This window comes from Pelodiscus sinensis, chromosome 10 (assembly GCF_049634645.1).
Source record: "Pelodiscus sinensis isolate JC-2024 chromosome 10, ASM4963464v1, whole genome shotgun sequence".
NCBI classification, from domain to species: domain Eukaryota; kingdom Metazoa; phylum Chordata; order Testudines; family Trionychidae; genus Pelodiscus; species Pelodiscus sinensis.
In genome coordinates this window covers 51,469,104-51,483,990 of record NC_134720.1, presented here as the reverse complement: position 1 = coordinate 51,483,990, position 14,887 = coordinate 51,469,104, and the positions used below count along the sequence as shown (strand labels likewise).

General features: G+C 59.1%; 1 protein-coding gene across 5 annotated transcripts in view; it reads left to right on the top strand.

Annotated features, from left to right (window-relative positions):
- Positions 1-14,887, top strand: part of MASP1 (MBL associated serine protease 1) — a 60,262-nt gene that overhangs the window by 9,570 nt on the left and 35,805 nt on the right. For 4 of the 5 annotated variants that reach the window (XR_012906329.1, XM_075938224.1, XM_075938223.1 and 1 more), the window contains exons 3-5: positions 8,865-9,042; positions 12,290-12,421; positions 13,442-13,638. Coding sequence is in view for 4 of the 5 variants with exons in the window: in XM_075938224.1 (XP_075794339.1) it covers positions 8,865-9,042; positions 12,290-12,421; positions 13,442-13,638 (507 nt within the window). In the remaining variant the exon portion in view is untranslated. Of the gene's footprint in view, positions 1-4,841; positions 5,034-8,864; positions 9,043-12,289; positions 12,422-13,441; positions 13,639-14,887 lie in introns of those variants that run through there. The other variant, XM_075938225.1, reaches the window with a different exon arrangement.

Sequence of the window (14,887 nt, the reverse complement as noted above, 5' to 3'; positions counted from 1 at the left end):
TGCTGGCTCCTCCAGCCATGGATCCCAGCTGCTGGGTGACCCCCCCAAAAGTGCTAACCCCACACACTTTTCCAGCCCCCCAGGGTCCTGCCACCATGGGCTTTGCCAGACCCCTGGGATCCTGCCAGCCCCATCATCCCATCATCCCACAAGATCCCATCATCTACCAGCTCCACAGACTCTGCTGGTCCTCTAGGGGTTCTAGAGGGTGTACTAGAGCAGTCGACTAACTGATTGATCGATAAGCAAAAGCTCATAAATTAATGCTACAGACTACATGCATTTCCACCCCCCCTTGCCAGTAAATTGTTCAGCAGGCTGGCCAGCAGCCCGGCTCAATCCCAGCATGCAACGGGCCTGGGACCTACCCTGCTGGGTGGAGGGTCCCAGCGAGCCGCTGAGGCTTAAAATAACCGCCTAGACGCACAAGCCCCATTGGGATGTGCCAGAGAGGGATTCCAGGCAAAGCCCTGGGCTGGGTTTGAAAATCTCCCCATGCTCCTGCAATTTTGTGCGCACCCCAGGGATTTCTGGCCCAGGCGCTAGCCCGGCACACCAGCTGGCAGGGGCAGGGCTGAGCTTAGACATTCCTGACATTGATTTTATTCTGGGACTTTCTTTATTCTAATTAACGGTCACCCCTTTGAATGAGGCGATCACATCACACGCTGGATGCCCTGAGTCTGAGCCACGTCCCTTCCCCTGTTTTGGCACCAGCCCTAATTCAGGCAATTCTTTAAGTTTCTACAAAGGGCCACTGGAGTCAGGGAAATTTTAGCAAGTGCTTAGTTGCTTTCTGGAGGTCGCATCTTGTAGACGGGGCGAGGAGAGTCTCTGAGGTCTGCTCTAACTTTTCTGGGATTGCTCCCCATGGGAACACTCTGTTGTGGAACAGAAGTCACTCTGGATCCAAAAGGACGTGTGCCCTCCCCAGGTTTATTCCGCACTAGCTGTTCAGATCCATTGCCGCATGTTGACATGCCTGGACATGCAGCACCCAACACTACAGAGAAAACCACATTGGATCAGGGAAATCCCTCGTTGTGTTGTGATACTTACGTGACTGCCCCGAGGACAGGAGCTTTATCCCAAGCCTGTGTGACGGCGCGTTGGGGGTCCCCCGTCTCCTGCACCCCGAAATGGCACAAACAGACTGCACCAGCCGGTGGAATAGAGGAAGTTTATTGCCTCTCCAGGATACAGCACAGCACGGATGGAATCTGGTCACAGAGCTGGGCTAGGATGCCTCAGGCCCCCTTGAGATGGGGGGAGACTGGGCCCCTAAACTCCAGCCCCTTTCCCTAGGCTGTCTCCTCCATGCTTCCAGCCAGCAACTAACTCTCTCCCAGCCCTGCCGCCCAGCCAGGGCATCATTCCACCTTCCTTTGTTCCTCTCCATGGGGGGTGTCTGGCTACTAGTTTGCATAGTGACTCGTCCTGTTTTGCTGGGTCGTGGTACCCACGGCAGCCAGTGGGGGTTACCCCAGAGCCAGCAGCATAGAAACCAGCCAGGTACCCCCACTACATCACACCCTCGTTGTGTTGCGATACTTACGTGACTGCCGAGGACAGGAGCTTTATCCCAAGCCTGGGATGCAAAGCATCGGCCGGGGGCCATTCGAGCTCTGCGCTCCAGCTCTGAGAGTGCCGTCCCTAGGATGTGGAAGAAACTGGTGGAGATCCAGCTCCCGAGAGATGTCTCCGGTAAAGCATATCGCAGGCCAGGCTGGACTGCGGAGGACCAAATGACGCCCCAGTGGCATGTTTTCACAAGCATGTGCAACACCGTGAAATGGATCCGTCGGGTGCCACGCTCCAGCCGCACGGAGCCGGAGAACATCAGGGGGTGTCGCTGTCCCGCGTCGCCATGAGACTGAGACGTGCTGCCATGAAAGGACACCTTGGGGATTTGCCTGTGTCGGTGAGTGTTTTCCCAGCCCCGAGCCGTACCACTCTGCACATGTGCATGGCGCTCGGGGGCCCCCCTTACAGATGCCTCCACACAGGGCTCAGATCACAGCGCTACATAAGAACATCAGAGCGGCCACACGGGGTCAGACCAAAGTTCCATCTGGCCCAGTGTCCTGTCTGCCCACAGTGGCCTATGCCAGGTGCCCCAGAGGGAGTGAACAGAACAGGGAATCATCCAATGATCCCTTTCTTGTTACCCATTCCCAGCCTCTGAGAGAGGCTAGGGACACCACTCCTACCCATCCTGGCTGATTGTCATTGACGGACCTGCCCTCCATGAATGTATCAAGTTCTTTTTTGAACGCTGGTAAAGTTCTGGTCTTCACCACATCCTCTGGCAAGGAGTTCCACAGGTCGACTGTGCGCTGAGTGAAGAAAAACTTCCTTTTGTTTGTTTTAAACCTTCTGCCTGTCCATTTCACCCGGTGACCCTAGTTCTGGTGTTATGGGAAAGGGACATCCGTATTTACCATGTGATGCAATCGACAACCTTCCCAGAAAGGCTTGACTGCAACGTGTGCTCAGATTCATGGCACGCCGAGAGTGGAGATTCCGACAGCAGAGGGCTATCCTCTAGTGGCATACAGGCACTGTCGTATGACTCCCCACACACCCACCCACCTACACAGGCCACCAGCTTCGGTGGTCCAGCCCAAGGGGTGCAGAGGACACCCCGGCATCTGACTGATCCCTGCCTGCCAGAATGACCCTGCAGGCCATGAGCCGCCTGGATAAGACAGAGTGGCTCTATCTTTATTCCTGGCTCCGGGTTTGTGCATCTTCCGCCTCATCCCCTGCGCCTTTCCTCCCAGCCTGGCCTTGCAACGAGCACAGCCTGCAGTCTGGAGAACCCGGCTCTGCCTATTGAGCTTTTTAAAGCCGTTTTCTGAACGATGGGCCAAAGGGCCTGCGGGTGGAAGGGAATCGTGGCCGCCGACCCGAGTGGCGAATGGGCCCCGTGCTGCCTACGTTGCGCGTGTGCATTTGCACGCTCCAGGATCTTGGCCATGCACGGAAGCACCAGCTTTGCACAATCTCGCACCCGTCTTAAAGGACCAGGCACCCTGGGCATTCCCTCCGAAGCATCTACCACCAGCCAGTCTCAGAAGACAGGTCGCTGGGCCCAGCATGGCCGCTCAGAGGTCAGTGCCGGGGAGGGGGTGGGAATGCCCAGTGGCTAGAGCAGAAGTCAGGGCTGGAGCGAGAGGCCCGATGCCAGGGCCCAGGGTTAGCACCAAAGTCAGAAGCCAGGCAGTGGACGGAGGGTGAGCCTGGAGAGGGGCGAGGCAGGAGTAGACTGGGGTAGCTAGAGACACAAACGCGGAGCCAGGATCTGGACCCCTTCCCTGCGTGCCGGGTTCTCCCCATGGCTCCTTCCATGTGAGTCAGCACCGCAGAACCGGGCTCTGAGCACCCAGCAGCGGCCTCGTTGAAGGTCTCTGGGCCTCTTTCTCTGCGCTGGACTCCATCCCCTGCAGCCCATGGCGCAGTGACAGGCCTCTGGCAGTAACATAAACAGAGAGGTCGTCATCCCTGGTTAATATTTGCTGCCGCTGCGGAGGACTGTGTACTTTTTCATAGATCATTTACATCCCGAGAGCCGGCTGGTAATTAAATCTCGGCTGTTTGTTTGAATCTCCCCGTCCGGGGTCACGGGGTCAACGTTTTCACTAGAGAAGATGCGTCCCTTCGGGAAACATCAATGGGAGCAGAGAACATCTTCCTTGTTTTGAAAGCGGAGCCACGGCGGTCAACCCCTCTTCCAAGCTGGACCACAAAACCGGCTCGGCCCGTTTCCCATTGGGCCCCTGGCCTCCGGGACTCACAGCCCTGTGCCCCGGTCAGGAGCGCCGTGAGGTTGCTGCGTGGACAGTTGTTGGGGAGCCCAGAGGACACGGGGCCTCCCGGGGCACACCCGGACGTGCCGCCTGTGCGCCGTTGAATTTCCTAGTCCAGGCCGGAGCCTCGACTGGCGTCAGCCGCCCTCGCTCCTCGGCAGAGCCAGCATGGTTTGGCCGAGCCTGCCCTTTGTAGGACACCGGCGTGGGGGGAACCAGGGCCGTGCCAGCCGGGAGAGCTGTGTCGAAAGCCCCAAGGGCATGACATTTCACAAGCTCCAAATGGAATTCGGCCGCTCGGCTCAGCACTGGGAACAGCCGCCGGCAGGAAAACAGGACAAAGCAGGCAGTAAAGAGACGCACCCCTCACCCCTGCCGTTGCCCGCCCAGGAATGCACTAATTGGATTGCGGCGAGCAAAACATACAGCGGGTAATGTATGCGAGCGGCTCATTAGGCGGACCAGGCCGAGGGCAAGGCTGAAGGCTCGCTGGGACCATGACACAAGGAGGGGGCGATACGGACAGATCGGAGAGGGACGTCTGCTGCCAAGGTTCTCTGCTCTGAACGTGTGCGGCCTCCTCGTACTGACTGAATCACAGATTATGCAGGGCCCTGGCAGAATGATCAAAGATGCTTCTTATTATTCAAGTACCTAAAAGGGTGTGACAAGGAGGAGGGAGAAAAATTGTTCTCCTTGGCCTCTGACGATAGGACAAGAAGCAACGGGCTTAAACTGCAGCAAGGGAGGTTGAGGTTGGACATTAGGAAAAACTTCCTACCTGTCCGGTTGGTTAAACACCGGAATAAATTGCCCAGGGAGGTTGTGGAATCTCCATCCCTGGAGATATTGAAGAGCAGGTTGGACACACACCTGTCAGGGATGGTCTAGATGGTATTTGGTCCTGCCGGGAGGGCAGGGGACTTGACCTGTTGAGGTCCCTTCCAGTCCTAGTGTTGTAGGATTCTGTGATTATTAGGGATGAAGCCACTTGGGGACATGAGACCCAAGCTCCTTAGTCTCGGCAGGCAGGTTGAGCACCGACGGATGGGGGACAGGTTCTCACTTCTGCTGCAGAACCAGACCAGAGCTTCACCCCCTCGAAGCTGGGAGGAAAGTTTGGGATCAGAACTGAGGCTGGGGACCTGTCTTCACTCATCGCTCGAATCTGGTGGCCGGGAGGGAAGGCGTCGATATTTCCGCTGGTGTTCCCGTCCTGTGGAAGTTAAGCACCTGCCCATCACTCAGACACCACATCCCCACCCACTCCTGCACCCTGCCTACCCCCAGACCTCACCCCACCCACTCCTGCACCCTGCCTCCCCCCAAACCTCACCCCACCCACCCACTTCTGCACCCTGCCTACCCCCCACCCCACCCACTTCTGCACCCTGCCTCCCCCCAGACCCCACCCACTCCTGCACCCTGCCTCCCGCCCAGACCCCCACCCCACCCACTCCTGCACCCTGCCTACCCCCAGACCCCACCCCACCCACCCCTTCACCCTGCTTACCCCCAGACCCCACCCCACCCACTCCTGCACCCTGCCTACCCCCAAACCTCACCCCACCCACTCCTGCACCATGCCTCCCCCCAGACCCCACCCCACCCCACCCACTCCTGCACCCTGCCTCCCCCCAGACCCCCACCCCACCCACTCCTGCACCCTGCCTCCCCCCAGACCCCCACCCCACCCACTCCTGCACCCTGCCTCCCGCCCAGACCCCCACCCCACCCACTCCTGCACCCTGCCTCCCGCCCAGACCCCCACCCCACCCACTCCTGCACCCTGCCTCCCCCCAGACCCCACCCCACCCACTCCTGCACCCTGCCTCCCCCAGACCCTCCACCCAAACTTGCTTCTCAGCAGCCGCCTCCCACAGCCTGAATCCCTCACTTTTGGCCCCACCCCTGAGCCTGGGGGCCCACAAAACGTACTAGCCTGGCCCCCTTGTCTCTGACGTGCGAGGGGAATACTCCTCAGCCGGGGCCACATCAGTGAGGGTTTGGTTTGGTTTGGTGTGTTTCGTGTGGCCTTCGACTGGCTTCCAGCGGGTCAGTGGCCCCCACCTCAAAGCCCCGCCCTGATATAATCAGGAGTCTCAACCCACGAAGGCCCATGGGCTGCCCCCTTTCCCGGTGGGCCCTGGCCCAGCTGTACCGCTGCCTCCGCATGGCAGACAGGATGGGCCGTGCATGGGGGCCTGTGTCCCACGGGGGTCCTGGCACCCCGGGCTGGGAGGGGAAGTGCGAGGCAGGGGCTCGAAGCCACGAGGCTGGGGGCAGGGGGGCACCGCAGTGAAATTCTCCAACCCAGGCCAGGGGGTTGCCCCCAGGGCCGCTGGGACCCCAGGCCTGGCCCGGCAGAGATGGGAGGGGAACGGATGCCAGGCCACGCTCACCGCCTCCGCATGACAGCTCCCTCCGCCTGTGTGGTGTTAACTGGGGGGGGGATTTCGCAGCTCTGCTTGCTGGGGTGTTAGGAACAACTTGAAACCTCCTGCCAGTCACACGCACAGGTTTTACGCACACACACAGGCTTGTCACGCTCACAGTTTTTACACACACACACACACAGGCTTGTCACGCTCACAGTTTTTACACACGCACACAGGCTTGTCACGCTCACAGTTTTTACACACGCACACACACACACAGGCTTGTCACGCTCACAGTTTTTACACACACACACACCTCTCACTCACCCAAACACTGCCTTGTCCAACTCATAACACACAACACCCACTGCCCCCTACCCGTTCCCCTGACTGCTGTGAACACACTCACCCACTCGCCTCACACACACAGGCTTGTCATACTCACAGGTTTTACACACACAACCACACCCACACACTCCCCTCACACACAGGCTTGTCACTCTCACAGTTTTTACACACACACACACACACCTCTCACTCACACAAACACTGCCCTGTCCAACTCACAACACCCACCCGCACCCGTTCCCAGGACTGCTGTGAACACACACCCACTCGCCTCACACACACAGGCTTGTCACACACACACACCCCACCCCCACACACAATCCTCGCCCGTTCACTCGCCTCTCACCTCCGTTGCCCTCTCAGGCCTCTTCATTTTGCTGGGGGGACAGTCCGGATGGCCCCCACCGAGCGGCACGCCCAGCTGTCTCCTGGGGGCGGGGGGGGCCAGCCGACCCAAACCCCAAGAGCAGAAAGCCCCCCCGGCAGTCAGAGCTGACCGATCCTCTGGGCCCCGGGGGCCAGCCCCTTGAGTCGTCCCCTTAATAGAATCCACGTGAGACGCCACAGTCCCACGCCGCCCCCTCCCCACGCGGGGCTCTTCCTATTCCACGCTCCTAGCCGCACCGGCGGGGGTCGTACACAGCAGCTGGCAGAGGTCACGGAGCCGGCCCCAGGACAGCCCGGCCACGGCAGCGTTTGCCTGGGGTCTCTCGGGGCGGTTGTCACCCTATGCGCCCTGACCCTATCCAAGTAACTCCTCTAAACCGAAGCTACTCCTCTAAAGCAGCCAGTTCTTCCCCCCGGCACTCCAAGGAGAGACTGCCTGCCTAGCAGCCCTTCTTATATAGCCCTCCCTGGCTCCGATTGGCTGCTCTAACCAGCCTTCTCCTGACTGGCTCTCTACAAGACCTCCCCCCATTGGTTGGGTTTTGCGCTGCCACCCTAAGGGCTGCTTTAACCCACCATCTTCTGCGCGGGGGCAGCCGCCCCACTACAAGCCTCCCGTTGTCAGGCTCGGTGGAGAGATTAGAATTAAATGGATCCCGCATGGTCCCCAGGAGGCCGTCTGCTCCCTGGCGCGCCAGCGGGGTTGGGGGCGAATGGAAGTTCATTCAGACGCTGTGCAGATAGAGAGGGAGCTGTGTCAATCTGACATTCCTCACCATTTCTTTCTCCTGCCAAATGCAGACCTAGTGTTGTAAATTAAAGCAGCAATAGCACCCCTAGGGAAACTGTTTCCCATACCTCGCCAGAGAGTCATCCCTCCGCTGTTTCGCGGCCGTGCTAATTAAGACATCCTGCTGAAACGTTTCAAGTGGTTGCATGAGAGATGGCCCTCGCCTCCCGCCGCAGCAAACAGAATGTGCGTTACACAGGCTGGCTACGTCTACACTGGCATGATTTTCCGGAAATGCTTTTAACGGAAAAGTTTTCCGTTAAAAGCATTTTCGGAAAAGCGCGTCTAGATTGGCAGGATGCTTTTCCGCAAAAGCACTTTTTGCGGAAAAGCGTCCGTGGCCAATCTAGACGCGCTTTTCCGCAAAAAAGCCCCGATCGCCATTTTCGCCATCGGGGCTTTTTTGCGGAAAACAAATCTCAGCTGTCTACACTGGCCCTTTTGCGCAAAAGTCTTTCGGAAAAAGACTTTTGCCCGAACGGGAGCAGCATAGTATTTCCGGAAAAGCACTGATGATTTTACGAGAGATCGTCAGTGCTTTTCCGGAAATTCAAGCGGCCAGTGTAGACAGCTGGCAAGTTTTTCTGCAAAATCAGATGATTTTTTGGAAAAATTTGCCAGTCTAGACACAGCCAGGGAGGGGGGCTTCATGTAGCTGCAGGATGGGCGTGGGCTGCAGGACATGCTCCCAAGAGCAGTGGCCAAATGGCCAGCTTCAAAGCGAATCTGTTCCTCATGGCCTGGAGACGCCTTTCTCAACGTTCAACCACACGTGCCTGGGTTCAGTCACGTTAATTACCCTGGCGCGGGGGAAAGCGCCCTCCTCTCCAGAAACTGTTTGATGACGTTCCATGACTTGTGCAGTGTCAGGGGACTCCTGGTCTGATCATGGTGGGCCCTTCTGGTCTTAGTGTCTCTGACCCGGGTGGTTTCAGAAGAAGTCTACCTTGCCGTGAGATAGGCTTGACGAACAACCTCACGGCCCACACTTCCAAACCTACTCCCTCTGCTTGTCGATGCCCTTTGGTGGCCTGAGCCCTGAGTAGCATCAACAGGGAATATTGTGCATCATGCTGGCTGGCTCACTTGGGTTGACTGGTGCGTCTCCAGCCATGACTTGTGTCAACGGAGTCTTTCTTTGGCTTTTAATAGATCGAGGCTGAAGACCAAGTCTTGGCCACTTTCTGTGGCAGGGAGACGACAGACACAGAGCAGGCGCCCGGGCAACAGGCAGTGTTGTCTCGAGGTTCTTACATGGGCCTTACATTCAGATCCGACTTCTCCAACGAAGAGCGTTTCACCGGCTTTGATGCCCATTACACAGCCGTGGGTAAGTAGCCCTTTGGCAGCGAAGTACTAGAAACAAGCACTCTGCGATATTGCCACACGCAAATAGCCCCGTAGGACTCCATGGCTCTGAGGCTACGTCTAGACTACAAGCCTCTTTCGAAAGAGAGCATCTAGACTACAAGCAGATTTTTCAGAAAATCGAGACACTTTTTCGAAAGAGAGTCTAGACGTTCTCTTTCGAAAAAGCACAGTTTGCATTCAGGGTATGTCTAGACTACAGGTTTTTTTTTAAAAAAGTAGCCTTTTTTCCGAAAAACTTCACTTGCATCTAAACTGCAGAGCTACGTCTACACTGGCATGATTTTCTGGAAATGCTTTTAACGGAAAAGTTTTCCATTAAAAGCATTTTTGGAAAAGCGTGTCTAGATTGGCAAGACGCTTTTCCGGAAAAGCACTTTTTGCAGAAAAGTGTCCGTGGCCAATCTAGACGTGGTTTTCCGCAAAAAAGCCCCGATCGTCATTTTCGCAATCGGGGCTTTTTGCAGAAAACAGTACTGTGCTGTCTACACTGGCCCTTTTCCAGAACAGTTTTCCGGAAAAAGACTTTTGCCCGAACGGGAGCAGCATAGTTTTTCCGGAAAAGCACTGATGATTTTACATGAGATCGTCAGTGCTTTTCCGGAAATTCAAGCGGCCAGTGTAGACAGCTGGCAAGTTTTTCCGGAAAGGCGGCTAACTTTCCGGAATAACTTGCCAGTGTAGACACAGCCCAGCTGTGTTCTTTCGAAAGTAAATCGAACACAGCAGTTTTTTTGATCGTGGTAAACCTCATTTTACGAGGAATAACGCCTTTTTTCGAATGTACTCTTTCGAAAAGAGGCGCTATTGAATGCAAACTGTGCTTTTTCAAAGGAAAGCATCTAGACTCTCCTTCAAAAAAGCAGCTCGCTTTTTTGAAAAATTTGCTTATAGTCTAGATGCTCTCTTTCGAAACAGGCTCTTTTGAAACAGGCTTGCAGTCTAGACGTAGCCTCAATAGCGCCTTTTTTCTAAAGAGTACTTTCGAAAAAAGGCGCTATTCCTCGCAAAATGAGGTTTACCACGATCGAAAAAATTGCCGTGTTCTTTCAATTTACGTTCGAAAGAACGCAGCTGCCGTCTAGACGCAAGTGAAGTTTTTTCGATAAAACCCTGTAGTCTAGACACACCCTGAGGATGGTGTTGAGCTTCGTAGCTCAAGAGGGGACAGAATTCAGATTCTGCGGTTCCAAACACACAGAGACAAGGAGAATCTCCATCGGCTCTTAGCAGTGCAGGGCCTATGGCAGCTGGGTGTCCCGCAGGAAAGTGCTGAGTGTTAGCAGAGCTGGGGGCAAAGGTGAGGCATCGTGAGACATTTTCCGGGTGGTGCAGAAGGATGCGGGGTGCCGGCTGCTGTGATACGTGGACATGCTGCAGCGGTTGCTCAAACTGCTGGTGGTGGGCAGAACGTTGGCTGGGCCCGTGGTGCTGGGTTCTCTTCCCACCGAGCTGCATGCAAGGCAGTTAAAGACGCACACTCTTTTCCTAATGTTACTTGTCAATGACGGCGCTTTCTCCAGAGACGTTACGGCGCTGTGAGCGGCAGGGCCGTGGTCTGGGGGTTCGCCAGTGACAGGAGAGGCGTCCCGGACACAGTCTCTGTACTAAGACGTGGCGCGCTCTGTGAACGAACGTGAGAGCACAAGGACGGGCTCAGCAGACCCAGGGAAGGACCGCTCCATGCCCAGGCTGCTCGGCTATCACCGTCCCTGGGTCTCCTCCCACCCTGGTCCTCTCTCAGTCTCTCCTTTATCCTCTTCTGGTTTAGTCTTGTCCTCTGAGGTAGCAAAGTCTGTTGCGGGCAGCACAAGGCTGGGTGACAACATGGGAGGACTCCTTGGTTCCTTATTAGGAGAACTATGTCCGGAGTGTCTCCAACAGCTGCTGGCATTCCAGCCATGTGCTGGTGCCTCTTCCTAACTCTTCCCCCCGCAACCTCCCTTTAAGTTCCAGGCAGGTTGCTGCAGAGTAACTGAAGACGGTCCGGTCGGGGTCTGTCTCTCTTCAAAGTGCCCCCAGATTCTGGGAATCAAAGCTTCCGGCGGATATAGCAGCCCAGCTCCTACACTGCAGGGCTAGCCCAGCATCACCTCACGCCTCATCCGCTAAGGAACCCCAGTGAAATGATCCCGCCGTCAGCCCTCAGCTTTGCAGACCAGGCTCCAGACCCCTTAATCCATCCTTGCGTATCTGCTGCTGGCTTGGGGAGCGGGAGAGGCCTTTTAAAGGAATCGGTTCCTTCAACCGTCTGAGACACGCTTACACCAGGGGGACACCATGCAGTTACTCCAGAGTTATGTAAGGTAGCCGAGAGCAGAATCTGGCCCTAAGGGTTTAAAAGGTGATCAGAGCAGTAAGAGATGCAGAGACAAGCATGACCCTTATACACACACACACACACGCACAGAGCTCTAGGGCCCCGGCCCAGCAGTCCTGCAGGGGAATTACACACACACGCACACACACACACACACACACACACACACACACACAGCTCTAGGGCCCCGGCCCAGCAGTCCTTCAGGGGAATTACACACACACACACGTCCACGCACACACACACACACAGCTCTAGGGGCCCCGGCCCAGCAGTCCTGCAGGGGGATTACACACACACACACACACACACACACACACACACACACAGCTCTAGGGGCCCCGGCCCAGCAGTCCTGCAGGGGAATTACACACACACACACACACACACACACACACACACACACACACACAGCTCTAGGGTTCCCAGCTACCCTGAGGGAGCTGTCAGAGGCTGGAAACAGGCGACAGGGGAGCGAGCGCGTGATGATTCCCTGTTCCGTTTCCTCCGCCTGGGGCACCTGTCGGCAGACAGGACCCTGGGCTGTGTCTGACCCAGTGCGGCCGTTGTCACGTTCTTGTGTGTGGACGGCGGGAGGTGCAGAGTTGTAGGATGGTGACTCCCTGACCCTCAGCCCTACGCAGCCGGGCAGGGCGGCTCCCCTTCTCCCTCCAGTCAGCCCCGTGCGAACACATCGTGGGTCGGGCAGACGTGGGTATTTGCTTTCTCCCCCCCATCCCCGGAACCGACGAGCCATGAAATCGGGACCGAACCGCTGTCGCCACGCGAGCCACGCGCAACCTCGCTCCCCACCTGCGCCGTGTCCTCGGGGGGCTCCCCGGTCGGCACCGGCCTGTCTCACGCCTGGCTCGCCTCTCTCCCCCGGCAGACGTGGACGAGTGCCTGGAGAAGAGCGACGAGGAGCTGGCCTGCGACCACAACTGCCACAATTACATCGGGGGGTACTACTGCTCCTGCCGCTTCGGCTACCTCCTGCACTCCGACAACAGGACCTGCAGAGGTGCGGCCCGGCGCCGGCACCGCTCGCGCTGCGCTCTCCCCCGGCCTTGGAGCGCGCCCGTCGGGCACGTCCGCCCTGCTGCGCCCGGGACGTCTTCCCCCTCCCCGGCGGGGCCCTGGGGAGGTGGGCCAGCATGGCGGCGTGGCCAGGGTCACCTCTGCTTGTGGCCCACAGAGTCCTGCTCCCGGCCTGTGTCCACTGCACACGCGGATCTCACCAGGCTTGTTCTGAGCACCCTGCAAGGGGGTCCCAGTCCCCACCCAGCCTGTGTGGGTTACAGTGGGGCCAGGCCAGCAGACCCACAACGACACCCAGGGCCAGCCGTAGGGCTGGGCAAATGGGGCCCACGCCCGGGGCGCTGGTGCCGGAGGGCGAGGGGCAACGGGGCATGGGTGTTACTGTGCAACAGGGGTCGAGGGGGCGGACATGCTGGAAGCGCAGGGCTGGGATTGGGGGCGCAGTGCAGGGTTAGCGGTAGTGGGGGGGAGCCCACGGGTGCCAGGGGAAACGGGGGTGCTATGTCCCCAGGGCTCAGGGGCACCAACACACAAGTTCCCATTTTCGCTAAGGCCGGCCCAGCTGGCGCGAGTCCACCAGCCGCCGGCGGGAAGGCATGAGGGCTGGAGCCTCAACGGGGCTGGGACAGCCAAGCGGCCTGGGCGTGGAGCCATCGTTCCCTGGGTCCCTGAGCCCGCCCTTGTACTCGGGAGGCGCCGAGCCTGTCCCCAAAGCAGCGCTGGGCCTGATGCCCCACTGGCTCATGCCAGGTTTACACCAGCACAACCCCACCCTGGGCGGTGCCGGTCCCGAGGGGCGCTGCTGGGCGCAGACCAGAGCCCGGGCCAGGCGGGTCAGCGAGGCAGGGGGAGGCGTTCTGAAGGGGAGACGGCCCAGGGCTGGGGCCAGGAGACAGCGCTGGGCCCGCGGGCGCGTGGGCTGCTCTGTCGGGGCAGCCGGCTGGATTTGAACCCGGGGCCGAGGGTCGAGGCCGGCGGCTGAGGCGTCCCGTGTGCCTTCCAGTGGAGTGCAGCGACAACCTCTTCACTCAGCGGAGCGGCCTGATCGCCAGCGCTGACTTTCCCGGCCCCTACCCCAAGAGCTCCGACTGCCGCTACCGCATCGAGCTGGAGGAAGGCTTCCTCGTCAGCCTGCAGTTCGAAGACGCCTTCGACGTCGAGGACCACCCGGAGGTGTCCTGCCCCTACGATTACGTCAAGGTGAGCGGGGGGGGGGGGAGTCTCCCGGGACCGGCCTCGCAGGACCCAACCTCCTCTGACCACCCGCGCCCCAGACCCCCGGGGGGTCCAGCCGGACAGATCCCTGAGCCTGCTTCCAGCGGGGCTGCATTGGCCCCCGGCCTCTTGCGTGCACCCCGCACCTCCTGCCCAAAGTACTAGGAAAACTCCCAGGGGGGTGAAATATTTACCACCGCTCCGCCCCAGACAGCTCGGAGACAGCACGGGGCCCCGGCTCACCCGCCATGACCAGCTCCGTGCTCTGGCACCCTCCGCGACCCCGCCAGCTTCGCCAGCACCCCCCATTCCTGAGCCCTCAGGCAGCACTGGGGTAGGGTCCATGCTGGGTTCTTCTGGCCGGTGGGCGACCTCGCGGGGCCTTTACGTTTGGGGCAAAGATTCATTGGAGACAAGGGAGAGGTGCCCCCCGCAAGGCACGTCGCAGAGAGCCTATGACATACGGATACCTGCAAGGCCCAAGGGCTTAGCGAGACCCATGCGCCAGCCTCAGGGCGTAGGGAGACCCACGCGCCAGCCTCAGGGCATAGGGAGACCCACGCGCCAGCCTCAGGGCATAGGGAGACCCACGCGCCAGCCTCAGGGCATAGGGAGACCCACGCGCCAGCCTCAGGGCATAGGGAGACCCACGCGCCAGCCTCAGGGCGTAGGGAGACCCACACGCCAGCCTCAGGGCGTAGGGAGACCCACGCGCCAGCCTCAGGGCGTAGGGAGACCCACGCGCCAGCCTCAGGGCGTAGGGCGACCCACACGCCAGCCTCAGGGCGTAGGGAGACCCACGCGCCAGCCTCAGGGCGTAGGGAGACCCACAAGCCAGCCTCAGGGCGTAGGGAGACCCACGCGCCAGCCTCAGGGCGTAGGGAGACCCACAAGCCAGCCTCAGGGCGTAGGGCGACCCACACGCCAGCCTCAGGGCGTAGGGCGACCCACGTGCCAGCCTCAGGGCATAGGGAGACCCACGTGCCAGCCTCAGGGCATAGGGAGACCCACAAGCCAGCCTCAGGGCATAGGGAGACCCACAAGCCAGCCTCAGGGCGTAGGGAGACCCACACGCCAGCCTCAGGGCGTAGGGAGACCCACGCGCCAGCCTCAGGGCATAGGGAGACCCACGCGCCAGCCTCAGGGCTTAGCGAGACCCACGCGCCAGCCTCAGGGTGTAGGGAGACCCACATGCCAGCCTCAGGGCGTAGGGAGACCCACGCGCCAGCCCCAG